This window comes from Ciconia boyciana, chromosome 2 (assembly GCF_034638445.1).
Source record: "Ciconia boyciana chromosome 2, ASM3463844v1, whole genome shotgun sequence".
In the NCBI taxonomy this organism is placed as follows: Eukaryota; Metazoa; Chordata; class Aves; order Ciconiiformes; family Ciconiidae; genus Ciconia; species Ciconia boyciana.
Window position 1 is genome coordinate 138,664,919 of NC_132935.1, and position 25,879 is coordinate 138,690,797.

At 38.6% G+C, this 25,879-nt stretch overlaps 1 protein-coding gene and 1 long non-coding RNA gene across 5 annotated transcripts; one reads left to right on the top strand and one right to left on the bottom strand.

Moving 5' to 3' along the window:
* Positions 1-1,765: 1,765 nt before the first annotated feature.
* LOC140648355 (uncharacterized) lies at positions 1,766-21,128 on the bottom strand. Of its 4 annotated transcripts, XR_012041188.1 has the most exons (5): positions 20,773-21,128; positions 20,326-20,409; positions 13,180-13,338; positions 2,881-3,054; positions 1,766-2,530 (listed from the first exon to the last, which is right to left on the bottom strand). It is a non-coding gene; the product is annotated as an uncharacterized lncRNA (long non-coding RNA). The 4 variants fall into 4 exon arrangements; XR_012041189.1 differs by lacking the exon at positions 13,180-13,338 and having other exon boundaries at positions 1,766-2,527; XR_012041186.1 differs by lacking the exon at positions 13,180-13,338.
* Positions 21,129-21,233: 105 nt separating this feature from the next.
* Positions 21,234-24,962, top strand: NDUFA4 (NDUFA4 mitochondrial complex associated). The gene is made up of 4 exons (XM_072854215.1): positions 21,234-21,542; positions 22,220-22,308; positions 22,644-22,704; positions 24,742-24,962. The coding sequence occupies exons 1-4, from the start codon at positions 21,501-21,503 to the stop codon at positions 24,796-24,798; spliced, it is 249 nt and encodes an 82-aa protein (XP_072710316.1). The 5' UTR covers positions 21,234-21,500; the 3' UTR covers positions 24,799-24,962.
* The last annotated feature ends 917 nt before the right edge of the window (positions 24,963-25,879 follow it).

Consider the following 25,879-nt stretch of genomic DNA (forward strand, 5'->3'; position numbering starts at 1 on the left):
TTTTGCAAAAGAGTCCCAATGCCTTCTCCGTTGTGAGAGCCGCCCCCGGTCCCGGCACACACCTGGTATTGCCAGTCCCACACATTACAACTGCACAAAACCTTTATGAAGTGTTCAAAAAAACCTGAGGGAATGATGTCTGTCTTGGCTTTTTCCCCAAACTTGTTTTTGTAATTAGAAGAACGGGGACATCTTAAATAATTGATGCTCTGACATACTGGTATGACTTCAAGAGCTTGAGGATCAAGAATGGCGATAAACATGAAAGCTTGCAACAGAATTGTAAGAGCATTATTGGAAGATATGTGTTTAACGATGGATAAATTTAAGCAGGGTCAAACTAGTTCTATGATGAAGTGTGGAGGGAAGGTAAAGTTTGGCAAGCACACAGTCCATGACAAGAGCCTGTGCTTGTGCACAGCTCTGCGTGTATCACCCATGCAAGCCTTCCCAGAGCCAAAACGTCCCTTGGTATTGCAAAGACAGGCAGTGTGTTACGGGTGTATTAGTCTTCTTTTTTTTAAATAGAGCGTAGAGATGGCCAGTTAGTGTATGATGTAATTATGCATCTGAAATACTTTCAATAATAATTTTATGTGTTTCAGATTTTGAGTATTTTGGAAGGGCAGAAAATTCCAAAGAAAAATGTGAATTCTATGTTCATTCTGTGCTTGAATTTCCTAGGTTTTTTAATAGCACATTATCACATCAATAGTTGATGTGTTCACACAGGCACCTCCTGTTTCCTCCACCAATTCTTTGGCTATGTAGGTAGCCTGACTGCATAATGAACTCCTTTCCTGAATCTGCTTTTGCCAGCCCTACCCAAATATGCTATTGGCCCATGCAGTCTAGTCTTTCCTTCAAAACTCTGATCAGCTTCCCTGTTCCAGTAGGAGTTGCACATGTCTTAGCTTTTCACTCCTTAAGGGTTTTTTTCCCTTTAACTGGCATTCCCATCCCACTTTCTCTTCACACACAATTGCAGTCTTAATAGGACAAGTAGCAGGGCTCAGATCCCTTCGTTTAGACTCTGCAGATCCGTGCCGACATGTGCAGCAACAAGTTCTGCAGTATCCCTTGCCTGCCAAGGCACAAGCCCCTGATCCTGTCCCATACACGGTGATTGGCAGGATAACTCAAATCAAATGTAAGTGGAAGGAAAAGTAAACAGAACTGACCCCAAATTTGGCTTTGTGTAGAAGAGCAGACTGAGGGACACAGCTTCAAAGAAGGAGGGCTCGCAGCATGTAACACAGGCAAGGGCGGGGGAGCGTCCTGTAGAGCAGCAGAGGAACTTACGATTCCTTTAAACATGAAAGTCGAAGCAGATGTATGGACTGTCTGGCTTTCAGTTCAGCTCTCTGGGGCAGCCTGCAATGCTAGGATTATTCCAGTTTCTACCTACACAGTTCTGGCAAGAGTAGGTGATCAAGCAGAAGTTAATTCATGGCTGCCTGCCCCTGCACCTCATCAGCACCTCACACTGCCCAACTGCTCCTTCCTCCTTCCCTCTCTGTACTCTGTCCCATGACTCGAGCCCTCTCAGCCCTTCTGTCTTACTCTTTCTTGTCCCAAATCTTTTTATTTTTTCCTCTCCTTTTTTCCCCCCTCCAAAGGAATAGTCACACTTACTTTTATTTCTGAAAATAGCATGCACACAGTGTTATCTTCTATAGTCAGCTTGCATACTTCGCCCACATTCCTCAACAGAAAAAAACCCACATCAATAAAATGAAAAGAATTGTGAAGTACCTAAAATTTATTCACTGTTTCCCTAAAATTCTGGGCACTACAAACACAGAGCTTACCAACAAATCCTCTAAATTTAGTAATCAGAAGTAAATAAAATGTACAGCATAGAAATTAACTAGAACTACCAGTTTATCTTTTTATCATCATTCTTTGGAAGTTTCTGGCTATTAAAACATCTATTAAAAGATAAGTCCCCCTTAGTAGATGCTAACCCCCTTTTGTAGAGTCAGACTATTTCAAATAAGGGGAAAAGAAGCGAGAATTCATGCTCCAAATGAAAGAAGCCTTCAGAGAGAATGTCTGATCCCCTTATTTCTGCAAGGCCTTTGCCAATCTCAGTAGATAATCAAGGATGTTGAAATGTTCCGTTTCCTTTTTGGTTGAAGAAATGAGGTATTAATGGCACACTGCTGGGAGCTGGGCACTGTACTGACATTGCTATATGCATTAAATAGATTGGAAGTGTTGTCAGTTTAGCCCCTTTAAGTACTACTCTCATACACATACAAAAAATTATCTTTAAATGTCCTTTTTAGAGCAAAATTATGAAGAGCTGAAATAGTACATCTAGTATAAAAATGTCATGGCTGCTCCATCACTAACATAATACTTAGAAAATGCCTAGAAATATTTCAGTGTATCAGGTCATGTCAAACACATCAGGTCTTTCAATTATCTCAGCATTCCAGTGGTTCTCTTCAGATCAAGCCTTCAGTGCACAGCCTGCTGCAAGAGTAGGTGTCTGAGTCTCCATTTCAGTGCTGCTCTTCAACTGCTGGACAAAGAGAGAAAATCATGTCTTCTGACTGTACTTTTGGCCTAGGAAAAAAAGAATCTTTGTTGTGGTTCTGTAAAGACCATTTTAGAAGGAGTTACACAATAGCAAGCCAGCAGAGAATACAGTCACAGTCACATAAATTACCTTAAAAATATCATTCTTAGTTTAATGAAAGTGTCGAGTTCTCAAAGAAAGAAATACAATAATACAACATTTCCTTATCTAGGAAATAAACTCAAAAGTATGTTTTAAACTCATCCATCAACTGTGAATGGAGAAATAATAGTATGAAATCCTGTATCTTTTTTTTTCCTGTCAGTGATCAGACAGTTAAAGCCATGACCTACCTGTCTGAATCCAAACAGCAAACTCTTTTTTTGCCCATCAGAACATCACCATCTGTAGCAGGGAGACTGACCTCTTCAAATATCTTTCCAAAGAGAATTGTTCCAGCTTTCACTCTTTAACTATGCCATTACAGCAAGCACCTCTCTCAGTGATCTCTGCTCTTTTGTCTAGTACTATATGGTAAAATATAAAGAGAAAAACACTGAATCAGATGTCCTTGCTGTTTTAAATTACAAAGGGAGGAAATTCAGTATCAATAGTCTCTGAACAATAAGACTTTGAAATAATAAACTGCAGACTGCTACAAGGTCTACTGCTGTCAGATGCTGCCAGGGAATGTTCCCATCAGATATTAAGATACTTCTTGCACTCCTTAGGCCATGCTGAGCCTCAGTCCATTAATTATGGGGTTTTTTTGATTACATGGTACACATGTTGTAAAAGAGTCCAGGAAAAGGAGAAAACAACAGTATATATCTTCAATAGAAGACCTTTCTGAATTAAGGAAATACAGATATATATTAAGATTGCAAAGGTTAAGAAATATTAGAATTAGGGATACCTATATCTTTAGTTCTCTGTGAATTGTCATGCTAAGTAATGTGTGTTTTTTTAGGATTAGGTAGAGATGGGTCCTACTCCCTCTTTTACTTGCTGATACAGGATGCAGTTGTTAAACCCAAGGATTAGGAAAGATGGATCTATGTATTTCTGTTGCCGTCAGGTCCCATGTAAGGTACCTGTGCTTATATACTCACAGGCGGCAGACTCCTGCCTTCCATACCCTCTCTTCCCCACTCTGTGTTAAGTTCCAGTCCTGCAACACCTTAATCAAACAGCTATTTTAACTGAAGAAAAAAAATGTCATTTTGTAGATTTTTGTCACCTCAAGCTTCACAGAGCTAAAAGAGAGATCGTCCTACCTTTACCCTGGCTCTATATGCCTGCCTCCTTTTCAGCCACTATGAGACTACGCCACCACTCATGCGCACACCAAGGACATCATCCTCAACTCAGACCTTGCTGCAGATCTGCCACTGAAGTTATGTCCAAAAGATTCAGTGCAAAACGTACCTCACATGCAGCTTTCCTATCTGCCCATTCAGCTAAAATTCTTGTCTAGGCTCATCTCCCTTCTCATTTACATCAATATTTCTTTCTCTGGTATTCGAAAATGCAGTTCTGATGTTGCTGTATCTATTGTAATGATTCTTCTCAGTTTCTGCCATGTTCCTCTTCCATTTTTAGCCCTCCAGTGAATTCTCCTCTGCTGCATCAGTCATAAATTTCTTGGGTTTGATTTCAGGACAGTTCACAGACTACTCTTTCTTTCACCTGCCATTTCTTTACGGCAGATGACAATTGCCATACAAATTTGTTTAACACAATGTATTGGCCTCCTGTTCTCTGTTAAATTTTCAGACAAGTTTGTGGGTTTTTTTTTCCCAGGCATCCCTCATACTTAAAATGTGTTCCATGTAAATACCTGCAAACTAAGTTCATTTTTCCTTTCAAAATACCCTTCTACCACCATGCTCCCAAAAAATGTAAGGTCCAATGGATACTGTCTCTCACGTTGTCTCACAGTTTATTTGTGCTTCCCTGCTACAGCTGTCTGTTTCTGTTTCCTCTTCTATGCTTGTATTTCCAGTCCATTTGGGGCAGACTTAGTATTTCAATTTCGTATGATTTATTTCAGGTTTAGCAGAATTTTGAGTCATGATTAAAGCTCCTAGACATAAAAGCTATAGAAGGAATAGTAATAGTTTTTATCATGTGACATTCAGAAACCGAGCTCATCAAGTAAGCCATGTTCTTTTTGTTTGTTAAAATAGCAGATGAAACACATAATTTGGGCTACTGTATAAAGAAATAAGAATAATTAATAATAATAAAGAATTATGAAAGTATTAGACTATAGAGGTGTTGTGCTGGTTCAGATTAAGGGTCTATCTAGCCTAAGTGAACAGTCAGAGAAAAGCAGGAACAGAGCAAGTATATATGATACAATCTATTGATTTCCCAACTTCCGATTATTTTCAACTTTGGGAATGTCTTGATCCTGATGCAGTTTGTGCATTTAGTGGCCTGTAATCAGTCTTTCTTCTAAGAATCTTTCTTCTAAGAACTTGTCCATTCTCCCTTGTAACCCACGTAGAGTTATTTATTATCGCAACATTATTTGGCACAGAATTCCACAGATCTACTACCTTATGTATAAAAACAACCTTATTTTGTTTGTTTTGAACCTGTCTCCTGTCATGTTCTGCTATACCTCCAAAGTCATGTCTTTCGCAGGCTGAAGAATCCCAGCCGACACAGTCACTTCTGATAGTGTGACTGAGACTGGCTTCAGTTTCTCCAATGACCCGTTTTCCTTCCATGAATCTTTTCCAACCTTTATATGTAGCCTGTCTGTAGTGAGAGGACAGCACTGAAATGCAGGCAAATAGTGCATTTATTCAGTTGAATAATAATGTTTTCTGTTTTGTTCTCTATTCCTTTCCTAGTAATTTTTAAGATTTTATTTTCTTGTGACATGAGTGAGCATTGCTTTTCCTCAGAAGCATTGATTTCTTCACATTTATCTACACTGCATTTCACTTCCTTTGCATTTAGCTAGATTGAATTTCATCTGCTATTTTTATTTACAGTCAAATAAGAGGTTACACCATTAGTAGTTGAACTGTTTCATACCTGAGTTCTTTCAGAGTTTTTGTGATAGTGGTGGTTTCCTAGTATTTTGTCAGAGCATTTTATCTTTTTTTCTTAATATTTTATCTGTAGCTGCTTCCACAGTAACTTCAAATTCAGACAGATTGTCTGCTGAGCCCTCTTCCCACAGAGAATAGCACGCTAGCATGGGAGTATCTTCATTTATTTTCCACAGAAAATACTGATGGAAAGAATTCATCTCCCTAAGTACACGTTTCATACAAATCATCTGCTGGCTCAATGGACGCTGGCATGTTTTTGCTGTGTTTGAAATATGACTTAGTACTAATTTTGATTCTTTTATCTTGTTGATTCTCAAATTCTTTTTCCATTCTGCCTAATTGATCATATTTTTACATTTAATCTGTTAGAGCTTCTGATACCTTTTATTTTCTTGTTTTAAATACAATTTGAAGGATTCCTTCCTGTTTATAGTAGTCTCCTTGACTTTGCTGGAAAGTGATTTCAGCTTCCTTTTGTATTTTCTCTGCCATTTCCATAGGTGATAAGCACTAATGGTGTGATTCCAGTATAGTGTTCTCCAGTAGTTTACATGCCTATGAGAATTTAATTCCTTGGACTATCCCTTTCAGATATCTTGTTAAGATGCTTCCTCATTTCCTATATGTCCCTTTTGAAGTAGAGCACATGAAGTGTGGATTTTTTGAGATTTGCTGCCTTTGTAGAAATGCTGAATAAGTACATGGTCACTGTTAGAAAAGAGCAATTCAGCAGTAAGATTTTTATTAGATCTTGCTAGTTATTCAGTACAAAGTGAAGGTTTGTATTTTTGGATGTGGACTCACTAACCACTTATTCCATGAAAGAGTCATTCATAACATCTAACATTTTCATTTCTGCTTATATCTCAGTATCGTGTTCATCCAGTCTGAAGGGGGATAACTGAAGTGCCTCAGTACAACTGCTACCTTCCTGATTTTTCTCAGAATATTGCAGTCTGTGTTGCCATTCTTTCTGGGTGGTTATTAAGAGCGACCCAGTACTACCTCTGTCCAATTCAGGCCTGGAATTTCAATCCATACAAATTCAGTGAGGTGGTTAATTTGTTGATTTTATTTGATTCTGATTTCTTGAATGTATACTATATCTTTGCCCTGGGCACAGTTTATTCTATCATCTCGTGTATATTTTCTGTCTTGATATTACAGTGTGCCACTGATTGTCTTCTTCCGACCAAGTTTCCAATGTCTGCTATGTCATTTTTTTAAGAAAGGGAGGACATTTCTGTTCCTCCATCTTGTTTCTTAAACTTCTAGCATTTGCCTATAAGTATGTGTACTTCTGTTTTGTTCCCATCTTGGGAACTCATTTAAATAACACTCAGTTAGTTTCCCATTTCCTACCTGAGTACTTACATCCTTTGGCCAATCCTTTACCGGAGGATACACAACTTCCAAAGTTTTATTTTCAGCAGCATCACCATTTGAGAGCCATGTGTTCTTGTGCATTTGTGAGCTCTTCCACAGTCTCCAGTTTAAACACTCACCTATGACTTTCTAGATTTTAAGTGTCAAAATCACACAGTGTCACTCTTTGTTAGGGACCTGCACCAAGAGGCTCTTCACTCTCCTAGGGCAGTTTGGCTGTCAGTGCTCAAGACCACCAGTGATGTGATGCAGCCCTGTGACCTTGGATCAGACTCTGGAGAAAGAGCTGTGTGAGAAAGAGCTGGGAGGAGCCTTGCTGGGGGGACTCTGCAGCTCTGGAGCTGCATTTAGGCTCAGGTCTTACCCGTGGTCCCTGCCTGAACAACATTGTATTGCCTTGCCTGATCTTACCGGGATCTTGCGTGATGCTGGCTGGACTGTAGACTTGCCTCATCGCTGTGCACCTGGCTGGCAGTCATTGAACCGCTGGCTGACCCTGGTTACCATCACCAGACCTGCTCTGCTCTTCTTCTTTGGGCTTGGCACTGTGCCCTCCCTGCCTTGCTGTCAGCACCAGCTCCACGTTCACCTTCCCTAATGGAGCAACTCCCTCTTGCAGCTCCCTGACACCTCATTCAGATGAATTTCAGATAAAGTACTCCCTTTATTCTGAAACTGTTCTCTGTTTATGATGAATGTGCATTCTTCCTACTTATGCTGTCCAATCAAGGTAGTAAAAATCTGTCTTTCCACCTCTTCCCATGATCCCAAGGGGAGCAGGAAGCATTTTACAGAATACTATCATAGAAACCTTAGTCTTTAGCTTCCTTCTTGTTTGCTTAAATGTTCTTCCCTTTGTCAATAGTACTGGTGCACCACAACCAGTTATCCCACCAGTACGTCTTAGGAGTATATCCAGACTCCCCAAGGGGGTTTGCCACCTGGTAGTCGCTGTGCAAACCTACAAGCCTCTTGGGGTCACAGACCCAACTATTTATATGTGCAATGACAGATTCTTCCACCAATACAGCCTTTCTCTTCCTCACTGTTGGAGAAAGAAATTATGTGCAATACAAGTAAAGAATGTCATTCCATTCTTTTTTAATAATCAAGACTCACTCCCTCTTAACAAGATATGAAAAATGTGAACATAAGCCAGTGATTCCCACTGATTTCAGTGGGCTCTGGCTCAGGCTTTTAATGACGCTGACTGATACACTTTTTCCAGACGCAGCCTTTCATCCATCAAACCATTCTGTTGTTCTGAAAAAATCTGGGATGTAAAGAACATCTGCCACAATGAACATAGCACAGACCTGCTGTTAGTAATGGGAAGTATTCTAAGGGCTTAGATTGAAAAAAAAGTTAATTAATTTTACAAGAATAATTGCTTTGAATGTGAGTGTCAATGACCCTTCTCACATAAAGCTTTTCCAATACAATCTTGTTTTGGTCTCACTGAGGACAAAAGATGCTTCAGCTATACTGACAAAAATCTTTGTGAATTGCTGTAACATAAATTCTACTGAAGGGGTTTATATAGCTTCCTTTTAAATTCTATTTAGTTATCTGTAAACAAAAGAAGCTGAGCTGGCCTCGTTTGGATTTGTGTGAAAAATTATAATGAAACAATAAAAACAGTAAGCAATAAAGAAAGGAAATAACTGCTTTTAATGTTCTCTGTTAAATGTAATTGTGACATTTAGGAATCAATTTCTTTTCTAATATGCTTCTTTTTCTAATATTCATTATTTCACTGATTAGCACAATGTGTAGCAAAGACACAGAAGACATCTTTTATCATCACAGATTTTATAGAAACTAATCTGTTTTTAATCTGGTTTTGCCAAATTATGCAGGTTTTTCTTGAAAAATTGTATTTTAAGAATTTGAGCTCATTTAAAATCCAATTTATTGCAAAAGAAAAGGCATTCAGTTATGTTAGAGTTCCACTTCATCAAGACATATAGACACAGTTTTCTTTGTTTTTTAAAAAAGAAAAATAATCACCAAGACATGTCTTTGTTAAGGTACCCTGCTGGCGGCATATAGCAAAAATACTGGCACCTTGCCTGGAAAGTGCAGCAAGAACTGATGGATCTGATCTCATTCTGTGGCTGAGGAGAAAATAGACTACAGTGAAGGCCAATCTTATGGCCTGTGACCATCAATTGCTTGGCAAGAAGCACAAGTTCCTGAAAACAGATGTGGGAAGGTGAACGGATTTTGCAAGTCAGGGAAAGATTTTACCTTCCTAAGTGATGGTAGAGACCCCAGAACAGTCCCTGTTAGAGATGGACCTTCAGAAGTCTCTGTGTAATTGCATTTTATATGCTACTGTGAAATAAATATTTCAATATATAAATCTTTAAGAAAAGTAATAGCTCTAATTTAATATTTTACAGGTCAGTCTCAATTTCAAGTATTTCTTGAGAACTGGGATGAAATCCTGCAGCTGCAGGAGTTGCGAAAAAGATTTTCTTCCATATTGTCATACTGCTGAGCCACATATTTAGAGGGATGGCCTGTTCCATGTGAAAAAGAGAAACACAGACCTTTTTTTTTTTTTAAATTCTACATTATTTGAAACCTAGCTTGGCATTAGGTAAGTACTCAATTTTGAAGGATATAGTGGTAGTGTGTGGAGAGGGAATCTACTGTCATTGTGATGGCTCATAAAGCAGAGATCCTTGAGATTTGAACATCTCCAGTCCCAAACATGGGCAAGACTTCTAGCTAGAAGATTCCACTCCATCTTCCATGAAGATATTTGTATGCTAGATATATTCCTATAGCAATGATCATTTTTATGCTTATACAGATTAAGTATGCATATTACACTGTGACAATTATAGGGGGAAATAGCAGAAACCCTGTATGTAAATTATTTAACAGAAAATACCCTAATTTTAGAAAATAATAGAGGAGCTTTGAGAAGCTCTTGTTTGTTACAGTCTCTGAAATTTAGCAGGAACAGCATTTTGATGTTGAAGATGTACCTTTCTTTGTCCTCTTAAATGCTTCATAAGTTTTATCTTAATTGTAAAAGAATTGCTATCCCCTCCCCCTTCCTCATTCCCTGCCTCTTCATATTCCCAGATGAGAGGAAGGGGAGAAAATGAGAGACCTGGATTAAACTCTCTCTCTTCAATACTTCTACTGGAAAGGGAAAGAAAACACAAACAAAAAACATGAGACCACTGGGATTTTTCTCATCAAATACAGAATGGAATCAATTTCCAGATTGCTTTAAATATTTGTCAAACTCAGGAAATGCTGTACAAATTAAAAGTTTTTTTTCAATTGCAGTGACATAATTATAACTTTTTTTTTCTTTTAACGAGAATGTCCAATCATAATGATATCTCCCTAGTCACAATGATGGTAGGGTGCAGTTTCACATGAAATCTGCCATCTTCCATTCTCAATACCTGTATCAAATTTTGCAATTGTCCAACCATACAGTAAGCCAGATTCTGATCTGACAGAAAGCTACCCTACCAAGAAGCCCTGTGGCTCCAAGACCAATTGATCCAGTGCAAGCCAGGGGCAGGGACACAGTGAACACGTGGGGAGAGGGGAAAGCAGGTGCAACTGCCTGGCTCACCAGCAAGTCCATGTTAGATCAAGTGTGATGCACACAGCCGGTGGTGGCTATGTGATCAGGTCAGTCAGGCCTGTAGTAAGAAGGTAGGATCTCATCGCCCCTCTCCCATTTGCTTCTCCAAGATGCTTTTTGCAATCACATCCTTTATGCTAACATTAGCAATGAGCTGGAATTGATCCAGATAAAAACTTTTTGTTTCATCTTTTTTGCACAGCCTTATGTGAACTGTAAGGCTGGCACATGAGTAGCCAAGGGCAAAGGATGGATAAAACTGTCTCTCTTTGTAGCACTTTGGACTTACTATGAATTAAAATGACTGTGTAACCTTGGCCTTAGTGATTCACTACATCCTTTACTGTTCCATGTAATAAAACCATACCTGTCTGTGTTATCACTACTATTTATTTGTATTCTGTGGCTCAAGGTGGCTCTAAAGAAAAAAGATTCATGGAATCCACAGTACACAGTCTTTTCTGTTGCCCCTCAAATGACTCTTCTCTCTCTTCCAGATTCCACGGTCATGAAACAGTATACCAGCAAGTCGATTTAAAAGAACGATGACCTTGAAAATCACGCTTCCTCCTCTCCCAGATCAAATGGGGGAGCGGAGAGGGAGACAGGCAAAAATTCCCACCGTCCTGATTTGTTTCTTTAGAAGATGCAGTGTGGATTCCTTCTTTTAAAACCCATTGCACCGGAATTTTCTGATTTTAAATCACATTAATCATTTCAGCTTGCCAAGTTTTAATCAAAGCTCATTTTACCCTACAAACAAATATACTAAATCCAAGTTTGATAATACTGATTGTTCTTTTAAAAGCTTATTTATTTTACTTAAAAAAAAATTAGTTCATCTCTAGACTGGCATCCTTACATGATTCTATTGTGGAGAGGTTGTGTAAAATGTATTTCCTATGAGATATTTTTGTCATGGGTATTGCTTTTCAGAGCTCCAGCATTTTAAATTATGCTTGCAGAAGATACCAATTTTAAAATTTATTCATTTCATCCACATCTGTTCTGCATTCCATGGAGAAAAGACAAGACTATTGGGTGCCTGAACGCTGTAGGAGTACTACATGTGTTTGTTAAGACAGCTCTTTCACATAAGTGTTAGTGTTCTGCTTTTGTCTTTGTAAATATGGATGGCAGCCTGAAGGAGGTGTTTCTTAAGGGCAAGTCCCAAAGAGGAAAAACAGATGGGCAGAGACAGCATCAATGGAGCAACATCTCAAAGTATACAAGCTTCTAAGTTAGTCAGACAAATAGGTTAGTGAAAGACAGGAGTCAACTTTTTTGGACCAAGGATGTTCTGAAACAAGCAAGTAAACAAACAACATTCTGTTGTTTTTAATCTGATTTCTTGTGCGATGTAAGATGAAAACAGCATTTCACAGAAAAAAATGAAAGTACTTTATGAAACTCCTTTTTAATTAAATTTGCTAACTCTTATGTTCTGCCTGTTCTGAAAGAAAAATTTTGATGTCTTAGTACATATAAGAAAAAATACCAAGATATGCTGTAGTTTTCCCCTTCGCATAATTTTCACTTCAGTCTAGACTCTGCTGTTCAAATAAAATCAGAAATTCCTGCTCAGAAGTCTTATTACAGGTATATATTTCATGCAATCGCAGAATGTGAATCTTAAGTGTATACTGTATATATCCTTCAAAGGGGGAGGATGGGCCTAGTCACACATCAAAACATGTTATTATCCTTCTCCCATAAATATAATAATACAAATCCCTACATTTAAATGAAACTGTATTTAAAGAAAGGATAACATGGGAATACTACTTCTTGATAAGTGGTACATCACACAATTTGTAACAGCACAGAAGTTTCCAAAACAACACAAGCAAAACTCAAGAGTAGCCAAAGCAATTACTTTCACGCACCTTTTCATAAAGCTTTTGTGATTTATTAAAGAGAGATCATGGGATACTTTGCATTCTTAGAAACAGAACCCTGAGTTTTGTACTCATCTAGATAAATGCATATAAAGACAAAAAAATGTCATTTCTCAAAATCTGTGGCAGATGAGTTGCAGTACAATGCAGCACTTCAATCTGCATCCAGGCTGAAACACAGTCTATCTCCTTTCTCCCAAGTAGAGTGAGTACAGCCTATTTCTTTAGTGGCTAAAACGCAGAAAGGAGGCAAGCTGGGACTGGATTTCACATTCCACTATGCTAGACATTATCTGCAAAAAGTACTAATTATTCAAGTGAATGTGATAATTGGAGATACGGTAAGTGTAAAAGGGTGAGGGCTTGGAGATCCACTACTTGCTTTCTTACAAGAACCTGGCACTATGCCCTTCCATGCAGATTTTGTTTACCTCTAAATTGTACTTCAGGTGGCAAAGCCAGGAAAAGGTTTAAACCACTGCCAAGATGTCAATAGTTTATCCTCAGTTATAAATGCCACTGTCCACAAAATCAGGCTGCTTACAAAACTGATCAGCCGTTGCAGTGTCTGACATCACAGCCCTTGTAGGAGGAACCCCAAGACTAATGTTTTTGCACAGTAAGAATACCAAGAAACAGGTATTATTAGATCTTCTGCATAAGCTGTCCAGGTCTTACCAGGTTCATACCAGGATATTGCAGGTATCTTGATTTTGCTCTGAAGGGTAACAAAAGCATGAGGTTTATCCAGTGACATCTTCTGAAATGCAACTGAAGTCTATCCCTCTGCATCAGCTTGTATCTCCAGAGATTTTGGCAAGGGCCAAGGATGACATCCTGAAAGAGTGATTTATTCTAGCTCTACTTTAGATTGCCTCTGGGAGCCGCCTGTGTCTTTCGACTGATTTCAGAAGGTAGACTTGCTTAAACTAAACGCCTACCTTTTGCATTTCTAAAGTTTTCTGAAATGTATTGCCCCCACAGCACTGTCATTCACTGAAACACAAGCAAAACACACTCCACATTCATGGTTTTCAGACAGCTCTGTACTACCCAACAGTGACAGGATCTGCAACATAATTCAAAGACTCCTAAAGTAATCAACAATAGTTCTGTCATCTGGTATCAGCAGCTGGACTGACGTGTCTCTTCTTGCTGCAATGCATAAAACATACTGGATTTCTAAACTACCTGAAAAACATTCTTTTCAATTTCTATTCAGTAGACCTTTCTACTTTGCAAACATTAACCTTCCTCTAAAAACTACAGCAGAAAAGAGAGGGAAATAATGTTTTCTCTGGAAAGTACATGAATAATATTCTTACTTCTAGAACAGCAGTATCTGTCCTCCAGTTCATAAATGGCAAGAATCCCTCTTTAGCCTTTCCATAAAGAAAACAAAAGCGTACAACTCATGTTAGTGGAAGACATATGAGATTTTCTCCAGCCTAGGTTTGTGGAAAATAGCTTGATCAGAGTTATGTCTAATCCTGTCCTCTAAAGGCTCTATCAGTGTCTTAAATGAGAACAAGTTTTGGCTTATTGAAACTGTTAGATTTAGGAGCCTTATTCTTTCTATAAATTGTGTTTCCATTAAAATACCAACATTCTCCATTAAAGAAAAAAATACAGAAAAATAAATTAGAATACAAAATCTATTTATACTTTTCTAACTGTGTAATCCTTTGTTGACACAGCTTGTGCAGATAATGGCACAGCAATAAGACTATACTTTGTAAACATATGCTGTTTTCATGGTTTTTTGTTAACATTGTATTGTTCTCTTTAATGTTTGGAATACATAGTGAACGTGAGGTCTCATATATCATTCCTTACAGCTGTTGCACAGTCAATTACACTTTTTTTTTTTTCCTTATTTTTACATTTCAGAAGCTGCTTATAAGCAGCTTGCTCTGTTCCCAGACTGTCTGCTTGAGTCACTCCTGTGGCAGCTGCATAAGTTTCTTCTAAGCAGCAATGTCCTGGAAAGGGCTGTCAATACCAAATTATTCTTTTCTGGTAAAGGAGAACAGCTTTATTCAGAAAGCAAACTCTGATCAGATTTTTATAAGTAATTAGCCAATAGCTGATTAAATATAATAGTTTTTGTTAGCATGAACCTGATTGTCATGCCAGCCCTGGAAATCCATGACTTGTCTCAGCATAGATTCCCAGCATAAGAAAAATCAGCTGAGATTTGAATAAACTTTGGTAAAACTATAAGCAAACAAAAGATTAGTCAAAGGCTAACTTAAATTTTGAACATCAGAGCAGAGGACTTGTAAGGACTATCTATTTCTTTCCCAGCATATGTAAAAGAAACGGCACAGAATGGTCCTGGAAGCATTATTCAAGTGTGCTTTTCCTTACTCCATAGCAAAAACTAAAAAGTATCCTTTAACCTCCTGTATTAAGATGAAAGATCAAAAGCCTTAAGACAATTATAGGCATTAGAAACAGAAGCAGTTTTAATTTGTCCCTAACAAGTTGTTAAATAGTTGAAGCACCTAGTTAAAAACAGTTCAGGTACCAGTCCTGTTTATATTTTTAGCAAAGATTTTCACTTTCTATTGAGCCATTAAACTTATCTTTTATTTATAGAGTTCAGATGGTTTTTCAAATCAAACACAACAGCAGCTTACAGGGAAATACCATCTATGGATGCAATTGCAGGAAAGAGATTATCTGTAGAAGGGCACTGAATCAGCATAGTTTTTAGGGGGATCACTCCAATAAGTTCTTGTGGTCTTCTAGTCAGGTTCAAGCCTTCCAGTCAGGTGCAAGCTGTATGGGGCCTGTACTTCTGCATCCTAACTTTTGGCAGATTATATAATTTAAAACAAAATATATTTTAAATATAAAGACCAGTTGTTTCATTTGCTCTCTTGAACCTAGACAGTAAGCAGGGACTACAATTTAGTTCCTTTTAAGTATTTGATTCTCAGCTGTTCTGTTTTTGCCATGTCATTCTCTTTCTTGCTTTCTGTTCCTAATAGTCACGGAATTATATTACGTTTAAAAAAAACCCATACATTTTATAAATGTTGGTATTTAAAAACTGAATATTTTAATCTGTTTTGGAATGTCTTATTACTCTTACACATTTCTATTTCTGTTTTTCACCCGTAACTACTGAAGTCTTTCAGCTGAAATGTTTTATTTTCAGTAGGCTAAGAAGAACTCTTGCTGGTGCCAGGTGCTTCAACCTGCTTGCTCCTGCAGGATCTGTTACCTGAGGTGCTTCCCACTGTCTCAGCCCATGCTGCTCCAAAATCTCTAAAGAGACTGAACTGAGCTAGATTTGAATCTGTTAACTGACAGGTAAAACCCCTCAATATTCCATTATGAACAACCCATATAGCCAGCTGCTTCCCTGTGAAATATACACTTTAATAGGTTTTCTATGCAAGGAGTGGACAAGAGCATTTTTATGCTAAGAAATGTCCTGCCCAATGATTCTTTTTATACTCTGTATGGACAACCAAAGAACTTCCCTCTAAATTTTATTATGCAGTTTCACCAGTAACAATTTATGACAGCTGAGGAACTGGTATTTTATAAAAATTATGTTCAAGGACAAAATTTTAAATACTTGTAAATACATCCATATTTTGCCAGAAGATGCTTAACTTCAGGAAAGAAAGATTAAGGAAATCCTTGCTTCATTTATTACTGGTAATTTCACTTTTGCTAAATAGCACATATTTACATATTCACTCTTTGTGTAAAAGCATAATTTATTTTCATTTTAAAATAAAAGCCTTTATTTTAAAGTAGGGATTTACTTGCTTTAAAGTAATTATAATTACTTTAATGCTACAGCAGTCTATATAGCTGCACACTTAATAAAAGTGTAATATTACAAAAGTTCTGTACATTAGGGCTAATATCTTTAAGTCTACAAATAGCACTGTAAAAATCCAGGACAAAATTTGTATTTGTAATATAAATTAATAATCATAAGTTATACATAAATGCAAGTGAACTAAAAAGAAGTTTTTGTCTTTATATTAAAATATTATTCTTTGACTTGCTGGGCAGTTTATAAACTCTAGAAAACTATTCTTCTCTTAGTAAGAGAACATACAACCACTGTCACCGAGTTTTTTCTTTTCCAGATCTTTAGCACCCTTATTTAACAGAAATTTTGCATATATGGTTGGTACCAGGTTATGCTGCATAACATGTCTTTATATAAACCCATTCCAACTGAAATCAGGTGTATTTTCTTAAAAAATAATAATCTATTTATAATGCTAAGATTATTATTATTTATTTTAATGGCTGTATGGAGACAAGAAGTTTTATCAACCCATACTTTTGACAGACATAAATGAGAGAAGTAGAATATTTCTGTACCATATATTTCAGTATGACTTGTTATTCATTTCTTCTTTGTTATAGCCCTTGTATTTGTTAGTATTCAAGATTTCCAGTAGCTGTTTTCCTTTCACCATAGTTCTCTTAAATGCTACACATATTTTTGTTGCAGATTAAAAAAAGTATCTGGTCTATATCTGTAATTTTTCCTTTCAAATTTTTCTCTTTGTAAACATAACATTTGACTTAACTACCTGTAACATACTGAAATTCTTACTTTATTTTTTTCAGAACTGTTATAATACTTTCAATGTTTACACTTAATGGAAGATGTTATTACCAGATGCTCTATTGCAATGTTACTGCCCCTACACATCCACCTCAGTCCCCTAAGTTCCCTTACTGCCCTTAGACGAGGGATGCAAGAATAGAATATGCAGCCACTCCATTTCACAGTGTTAAAACCAAATGTAAGTCACACTTTAAGGAAGATGTAAACATACTACTCCAAATGGGCCTGGCAGGGGTGTGCATACATATATCCTGTTCTGCTGTTGCCCCTGCTAAGTGCAGAGAAAGGAATAGAAGGACTTACAACAGAGGGAACAGACATACAAATGGGAACAAGAAGACATTTTAAAAAAAAAATCGCAATCCACAAAGAAATCACAAAAATCCCTGTGGGTTTGTTGCATTTTTACTTTTTTGTTACATTTTGTTACATTTTTGTTACTTTTTTGTTACAGTTTTAATTTTTTTTTCATTTTTAAAATAGATTTTGCTGTCCTAGAATTTCTTTTCTCTGCTAAGAATTATTTTTAAGTCTTTGCCTTTTTACCAAAACTGGTACGTCCTACAGAAAATCCTTTTTACATTGTTCCAATTAACAGAGAAATGTCCTTGATGATATAGGACAATTCACAATGAATTCAGTTTCTTGATCTGTGACCAAGTGGAACATCTCCAAATCTAGTAGTCTTTCCTTCCTATTTTCCTCCAATTAAAATATGTAACTTCAAAGTGACTATAATTATGTCTCTGTTGATTTTTTTTTAATTGACTGATTCCGTCAAACCTTAAGAGTGCAATTCTTCATATAACCTCTGATTTTATTATGACTTCATATTCCTGTTCTTCAGGACATCAGACATGATTATATCTGTGGCTAAAGTTGATTGCTTTTAATATAAAAAAAGGAAGCACACCATAACTGATGTTAAACAGAGTAGAAATTTGTGGCTATATGATTCATAATAACAAGTAAGGTTTAGGGAAGAAAGGCTTTAGAAACCAGAAGGCCACCAAACATGAAAACAAAACATCTGGAATAGAAGAAAAGTTTCTGAAACCAAAAGCTCAAATGAGCCTAAGGGTAGGAGCAAGATATGATAGCAATCAAAGAAGGACAAGGGAGAGACAGAAGGCATGAGGTGAGGCTGTACAGGAGAACAAAAGAAAAGAGGAAAAAATAAATGATAAAGCACCGGAATAACCCGAGGACTTGATTTTCAGCAGTGCTGAACACTACTGCAAATCTAGCCCTTCAGTTCTTAATGGACCGGTTCATCACAAAACCTTGCCAAAATACCTGAAGGATTTATGGATTCACTTATTTAAAAAGCAGAAACCTACACAAAAATAACTTTACTCAGAAAAAAAGAAGTGGCTAGTCTAACTAAAGTATCACAAATTTAATTGTCAGGTGTGAACACAAAGACACCAAAGTTTAAGAGGAAATAAATACTTCCAGCTTGAGTAGCTAAGCAACAGGTAAGAATGGTAAAATTCTCTACCTTTATCTAGTGTTCACGCTCTTTAAGGGAATGGATGGATTCTTGATGAGTAATAGAAAATTGTTAGTCTTCAAGTATGGCCAACATATTGACAGCATTACTATAAATTAACACATACAATTTATATAACTATAGCATAGTTCAAGCACACAAACACACAGCTAAGTATGTATTTCTAGGAACCATGGATCCACCATCAAGATGCCCTGAGGTGGCTTGAGTTTATACTCAGAATTTCACCAAGCCAAGCAATTGAGAGATTGCATTTTTAGCGATGCTTGCACTGGGTGTACCTGAAGAATATTAACTCACGATTTCTAAAATTATCATGAAAAAAATCTGTTTTCTGCTTGTTTTCACACTTTAATTTTTTTGTCTATAAAATTCATTAACATACACAAAAGTCCAAGTAACATAAATAATAAGACACATATATGAACAATGAACCAGCTGAGCCATACAGGCCCAGGCAATAAAAGTTGATGTATGCAATGGTTAAAATTTATGAAAGCCCATAAAATGCATGACGAATTTTGCAAATTGATCAGGTACTATGCCTCGGTTTGAATTCATACAAGCACAAGAAGCCAGCAAAAGTATAAATCATTGGAAAAAAAAAATATACTGAGAAGCATATAAAAACCATTATGTATTTCCTAAAAATAGGTGCCCAAGACATGCCTAGCGGAAATAATGTATCCCTGACAGTCTTCCCTTAGTAGCGTAGAAACAGGCTACTCAAAGTCTCTGAATTTCTGCCACTTAGCCTTATGTTGACTGTGCAGAAGAAAGCAGACTGTTTCATTCTGAGCTGAGTTTTGCTGAGCAGCTCCACGTGGTTACTGGCTATCCATCTACCCTTTGGTCTCTCCCTGGTTATCGTGCAGCTGCTTTGGCAACCAGTATTTCCTGTGATCCAAATATATGGTGAAAAGTTCAGTTACTGTACCAGAGGGTGAGCAGTGTTACCTTCCAGGTTACCCTTGGAGGTTTCAGGTATTTCTCTCTTATAAAAGAAATAGCAGCGATACTGTTATTTTCAATACTTTTAACTGCATGGACAAATTCCCCTTTTAATTTGGAAAAACTGAAAAAAATACTGTCCCCACTGCAAAATGTATACTGAAATGGTTAACAGAATCTTGGAGCACTGCAACTATGCTCCTTTCTGTTCATCAACTCTGAAACAAATGAGGGAGACGAGTAATAGGATTGCATTGCTCCAAAGAAAACAGGTTATAATTTTTGTGGTGTCATCCAATGACTTGTCAAATGTATCTGTACAAGTTACTAAATATGGCCAGCCTTTTTGTCTTGTCCGTGGTAATCGGTTAGCCAGATTAAACTGGCTCTGACAAACTGAAAAGCATTGGATTACGGAATGATAAGCAAGGAATCATGAGATTTCTTGCAGACTTTATTGTGACAAGGACAATCTGAGACAATTCTTGAAAATACGCAGAAGCCAGTCTGTGGAACTAGTTAGCCAGTCTGTGGAACAAACATCTGTTTGCTTAAATACATTTGCTGTCATTTCATTGGTTTTACTTCAAAATTTTACCTTGATATACATCCACACAAACCATTAGCATCCATGTAAAGTTATTCTGCTTCTAACCTAGGAAAGGGACTCTTTTTGTCTTAGGTTAGTAGCATGCTGGTATTCCCTCTACCTAAAAATGAATTTCTTAATGACTGGGTACAAACTTACCTTTTGGATTACTTTTTTGTGAAAGAAATCATACATCAAAGTGACTGGTGATCCTGCCCAAGGACAGGCATTAGGTTCCAAATTCTGTATAAAATAAGATATACAGCAATGGAGACCAAACTAGGAAGGCACTTGACATGCTTAGTATTATGCAGTAAGTAGCTCTATTGCTCATTTAGAATTACCTAACAGGAAAAATAATGAAATCCAACCCAACCTTGGCCAAAATATTTAACATTTCACTATAAACCTCTCTGCCAAAGATATTTTTTTCATTGTGTATCACGTGTACGTTAAATTGGAAAATCAAAGGTCTCCCTCAACACTGCGTACACACCCAACTGTTGCCACCCTGACTGTAGCAGAGTAATTAGCTTGTCAGTTTTACGATGAATTTCACTCTTTTATCTTTTTCAAGACAATGAAACCCTAACTCTCTTGTCTCACCTTTAAACCACCCCCTCAACATTTAACCCGGGTGATGGCAAAGACAGACCTCCCCAGTGAGGTTTGCCTCGCAGAGAAGGCGAACGCAGGGGTGCGCCTGTGCACCCACACGCTGCCGCACACCTTCAAAGCAGCCCCCTCACCACCGAGGAGAGGGCAGGCGCCTGTCGGGAAGGCTGCGGCGGCTTCTGGTCCCCGTCTGCGTGGCAGAGGCCCGAAGGCAGTGTGAGAGGGAAGCGCCGAGCAGGGAAGGCGGGCGGCCCTCAGCCGCCGCGCCGGCCGTTGGAAGCCCCTCGCGCGCTGCCCGCCGCGCCTCCCCGCTGCCCTCAGCGCAGGCGCTGCCCACGCCGCTCTCACCAGCGGGCGGGGCGAGGCGCCGTTGGCGCCTGCTCGGCTCCCCGCCGCGGAGCGGGCGCGGGGTGCCCGGGCAGGTGCCTGCTCGCCGGGCCGCGCTGCCGGCTGGCCGGCCGGGGGCCGCGCTAGCGCGGGAGGCGCGAGGCCCGGGGCGCTCGGCGGTTTCGGCGCGGGGCGTCGCGGCGGGGCGCCGGCCGGGGGTGCCGCGGCGGAGGGCGAACAGGCAAACGCCGGAGCTGCTACATCCGGGCTGCGGCGGCGGGCACCTGCCGCGCCGGGGGCCTCGGGTGACATTGGGCCTCGGCAGCTGAAGGGGGAGGACGGGCTCCGGAGCCTGGTAGAGAGCGAGACCTTCGGCTGCGCCCGCTGCCGCCATGTTTCGCGTTATGGTCAGCCACGCCAGGAAGCACCCCAGCGTGAGTACCCGGCGGCAGTGCCCCGTCGGCGCGGGGGCTGCGGCGCCTCGGCCCCGGCGGGCCGCCGCCCCCTCCCTGCGCCCTCCCCTGCTGGCGGTCGGTGCCCTCGGCCCCGCCGTTGCCCCCTCCTCGCCCTTTCGTCTCCTTTCCCTCTGTGTGCCCGGCCCCTCGAGTGGGCCGGGGCTGATGGCGTGTGGGCAGCTCAGGGCTGATCGGTGAGACACGGTCAGGTCACCTTTTTCCTCTAGTATGTGTGGGCTTTTTTCATGCTGCAGCAGCAAGGCTCAAGGTGGCTCTTCCATTTTTCTTGCTCGTCTCTTTCCCTACACCCCCCACTCTCATTTTCTTCTTTTATGATCGGGATAAAGATGGTAGGGGCTGTTTTGGTCGGTGAAGGGACTGATGTTTGATTCTCAGAACTGTGCTGTTACGGGACGTTTGGTTGTCCTGCATGTAGCCGTGTTTTTTTTACGTTTGCCTTTTCGTAGCTGCTAGTTTCCTTTCTGACTCCAGGGATGTCCTGCACACAGGGAGCTTATGTTAGGGTTTTAGAGGGCCATGCGTTATGGCTCAAAGTGTGTGAGCTTGTTCTTTGGTTTGTCATTGCTGTAGTCAGAAATGCTATGTAATGATACTATTTTGTTATATTGTGGTATGACTTCTTTTTTTTGTTCTAGTTGATTCCTCTGTTTTTGATCATTGGATCTGGAGGTGTTGGCGCAGCCCTCTATCTCATGCGTTTGGCAATGTTCAACCCCGATGTCTGGTATGTATAAAATAATTCACAGCGCCCAGTCCTCTTGCTGCATATATTAAACTAAACTTCACTGCCTTGGTCTTTATGTTTCTGGAGGCCTTAATGTCTTGCTCCAATATCACTGACACTAAGTGCGTGGAGATTTCCTTAATTTGGAGACTTGTTTGTTTACCATATGAAATTTAGAGACTGCTGACAAAGGACTGTGTCTCTTTCTGTGGAAACTTGTTTGGATGGGTGATTCTTCATGGCCTAGTAACCACAGTATACATACAAATTTTACTTATTTTGAAGGTAGTGTGAGTCTCTTAATATGTTCTTGTGTCTTGCATTTCTCTCAATAGCTGGGATAAGAAAAATAATCCAGAACCTTGGAACAAACTGTCTCCCAGTGACCAGTACAAGGTAAAATAAAAAATGCAGATTTTTAGGAAACATAATATCAAAGGTGTAGCCTACTGCTTTATGATGCTTGAGTATATTGGAAAGTAGCTGAATGAGTGATGCATTTTCTCTGCTGAGCAATATTGGTTTGTCTCTAGAACTCAGAGTAGACAGAGCTGACTTTGAGATTTAAAACTTCCCTAGAGCTGGTTGATAATGGGATGAAAGGAGTCTATATGGAAGCAGTCATATACATTGCACTGTAAGAAAAAGAGGAATTGTATGTGAGAGGAAAAATATACTGGCTCATAATACTTGGAAATAAACTACAGAAAGAAGGACAAAACCTTGTAAGTTCTGAACGAAAGCTTTCTAAGCTCTAAACTGTTGGCCTCTACTCATGAGAAGCAAAGCAGGAAAATGTCAGTGTTTAACATAAACACTAATTTAGTTCTACAGTTGATTGTTTGAAAACGAAACAATTGTCTGTAAGTAACTGGATGCAATAGAAATGTTCTTTTGGTAATATTCAAGTTACTTCATTAAACTAATGAGGAAGCATGCAAAGATGTGTAAAACATTTAGTAGTTTACAGAAATCATGTTTAAATAATGTTTTTATCATGTTTACTAAAGTGGTATTTTAGTAGATTCCTGTTAAGAATATTTTAAGATTATCCTCAAGCTGCTAAAAAACCAAACCTACTATATTTTCAAAGCTAGTGTCTGTTCAGTACCATATCTTACTATTCCAATCATTGAAATAAGCAAAAAAACCCCCACACTCTAAAATAAAATATATTGCGTTTCCCTTAAAGGTCCAGGAAGAACATAATACTTTGTTTTCATTGCTGCTCCTGGAATGTTGTCTGTTTCTTGAATATCTAAGAGGCAAATTCAACATAGTGCGCAGCACAAATTCTTTTAATGAGTGCATGCCTTGTGTAGCATTCCCCTTGTGTCTTAGCATGCAAACACAACCTCAGGGTTTACCATATTTGGGTGTGTGTATCATTGGGGATTTTTTTTCCAAATCTGCACTGTGGGAAATGGAAGGGCAGATACTCTAAATTAAGGATGGCTGTTTAGTAAAAAGGTCTGATATGACAAGTTTGAGCTTTTGATGAAATCGTTTTTCTTTTGTAAACTTCTCTTTGTCATATCAACTTCTTCAGTCTTCCTGAAGAAAAGTGTTGAAGACCTGATCATTACTGTAGGAGTTGCACAGAAAGCTGTAATTTGAATGTGCTGTAGGCTGTTTTGTTTTCTCTGAGGAAGTTAAAAAAAAAAGGAAAAAATTAAATTTGGGCATAACTAAAAATAATCAAGCTAATAGATAACTATTTCTTACTTTTTTTTTCTTTTAAAGAAAAGCTATAGCATCACATGCTTCATGCCAAGTCAGGCTAGGGTGTCAAAATATGCTTTTAGTCTATAAATTCATTGTCCTTGGTGACTATTTGGGCTGTTTTGAATTGCTTGTAATGGGATCCAACTTTATCAATATAACCTGAGAGAGCGAAAGGATCTGTTCTTACTTTCCTTCCTCCTTGTCATGCCTTGCAGTTCTAGATGCAGCTACGTAAACCAAACTTAGCTTTTGCAGCACTGCTCTAAATGTTCCCTTGTGACACTATCTGTTCACGTACACCATGCTTTGCGCCACTTGGCAAGCTAGATGTTGCCTTCAGTATACAGAAGCACATAGATTTTTGACCAGAAAGGATAAACTCAGCAGTACTGTAAGAACTTCCTGTGACTGGACTTGTAATTCTCAGGATTAAAGAAGAGATGCTGTGGGTTTTCTGCAGTTGTAGGCACAAGCACTGCCTCATTTTAAATGCAGAGCTTCTAATACTGTATGCAGAATGAAGACTATTAAAAAGTTGCTGCTCTTCAAAGTTTTTTTTAATTTACTTATTATTGTCTAGTGTACAGACTCAAACTATGATTTCAGTTTCCTGACGTGAGTTCAAATGATGCATGTTTTTTAGTAAATACCGTGGAAAATGGATAGTCGAGCTTCTTACTCAATTTTTTTTTCCCCCCTCTTTCCTAGTTCTACTCGGTTAATGTAGACTACAGTAGACTGAAAAAGGACCGTCCTGACTTCTGAACAACACACTCATCTCCATAAGCTGCACAGAAAGGTCTTCCGGAAGCCGTCCGCACAATTGTCATGCTTAATCATCCAGGAAATAATCAAACTTGCCTCATGCTGCACTTGGTCGTGTGTTTCAAAGTGTTTTGATGAGGCATAATAAATGTCTGAAACTTGAAGTGTCCACTCTTTACTCTAATTTTGCAAAATGAGAGTATCTTATTAACAGTTTGTTGTATGATCAGTCAAATAGTAAGCAAAAACCAATTCATGTTTGCTCAACAAGAAAGCAAAGTTGTCTTGATGGGCTTTATACTCGGTCTGTTGACTTTAGAGAAATAATTGCATGTTCATGCAGTATACCAAACTGCAAGAACTTGAAAGCATATATTTATATATGTGTGTATATATATTTTCTTTAATTGTACCTGAATTTTTCTACTTGCCAGTTAAAGAAGTTTTGGTAGCAGACAAGTCAATGCTAACAAGTCATTGTCCAGCAGGGAGGCAACAGATGTTGCCATATGTTGCTGGAGGGAAGGCAAAAAAAAAAAAGAGGCCAAGCTCTCTGCAAAATGTTTCTTTTCTTTCTTTCTTTTTTTTGTCATAAGCAGTTTGTTAATAAACAAGAAGACAATCTTAAATATTTAAAAAATAAAATTCTAGGAACATATTCAAGATAAGGAAGGGAAGCACACAGTGAGCAGAACAGGGTACAGGATTCAGGAAATAATTAGATTTTTCATGTAAGAACAAAAATATCTCTCATCCTTCAGTACTTGTCTGAGTCTTGCTGTGGGAAGACAAAAAGGAAATATCTTTGCAAGTCTGTAACTTATGGTAGGTTCTTCTTTGTGCTTCTCTGTGAACATCTGGTATTTCCCTGGATAAGGGATCTAATTCTGGACTACCTGACAAGAGTATAGCTGTTCCTATCTTGACACATTTCAGTCCACTTAAAGTGGACTCTGAGAATGTAGATAACCATAGCTGCTGTTATAAATAATAAGGATAGATTCAAAGAAACTGAGCAGCAAGAACTTTTACTGGAGGAAAGAAACTATTCTGTGGTAATTGACTGCAAGATAACAAATAT

Excerpts from the sequence above, each read along its gene's own strand:
- NDUFA4 (XM_072854215.1), top strand. The coding sequence starts at position 21,501 with ATGTTTCGCGTTATGGTCAGCCACGCCAGGAAGCACCCCAGC. Across the intron at positions 21,543-22,219 it reads ACGCCAGGAAGCACCCCAGC|TTGATTCCTCTGTTTTTGAT; the intron begins GTGAGTACCCGG and ends TTTTTGTTCTAG. Across the intron at positions 22,705-24,741 it reads CTCCCAGTGACCAGTACAAG|TTCTACTCGGTTAATGTAGA; the intron begins GTAAAATAAAAA and ends CCTCTTTCCTAG.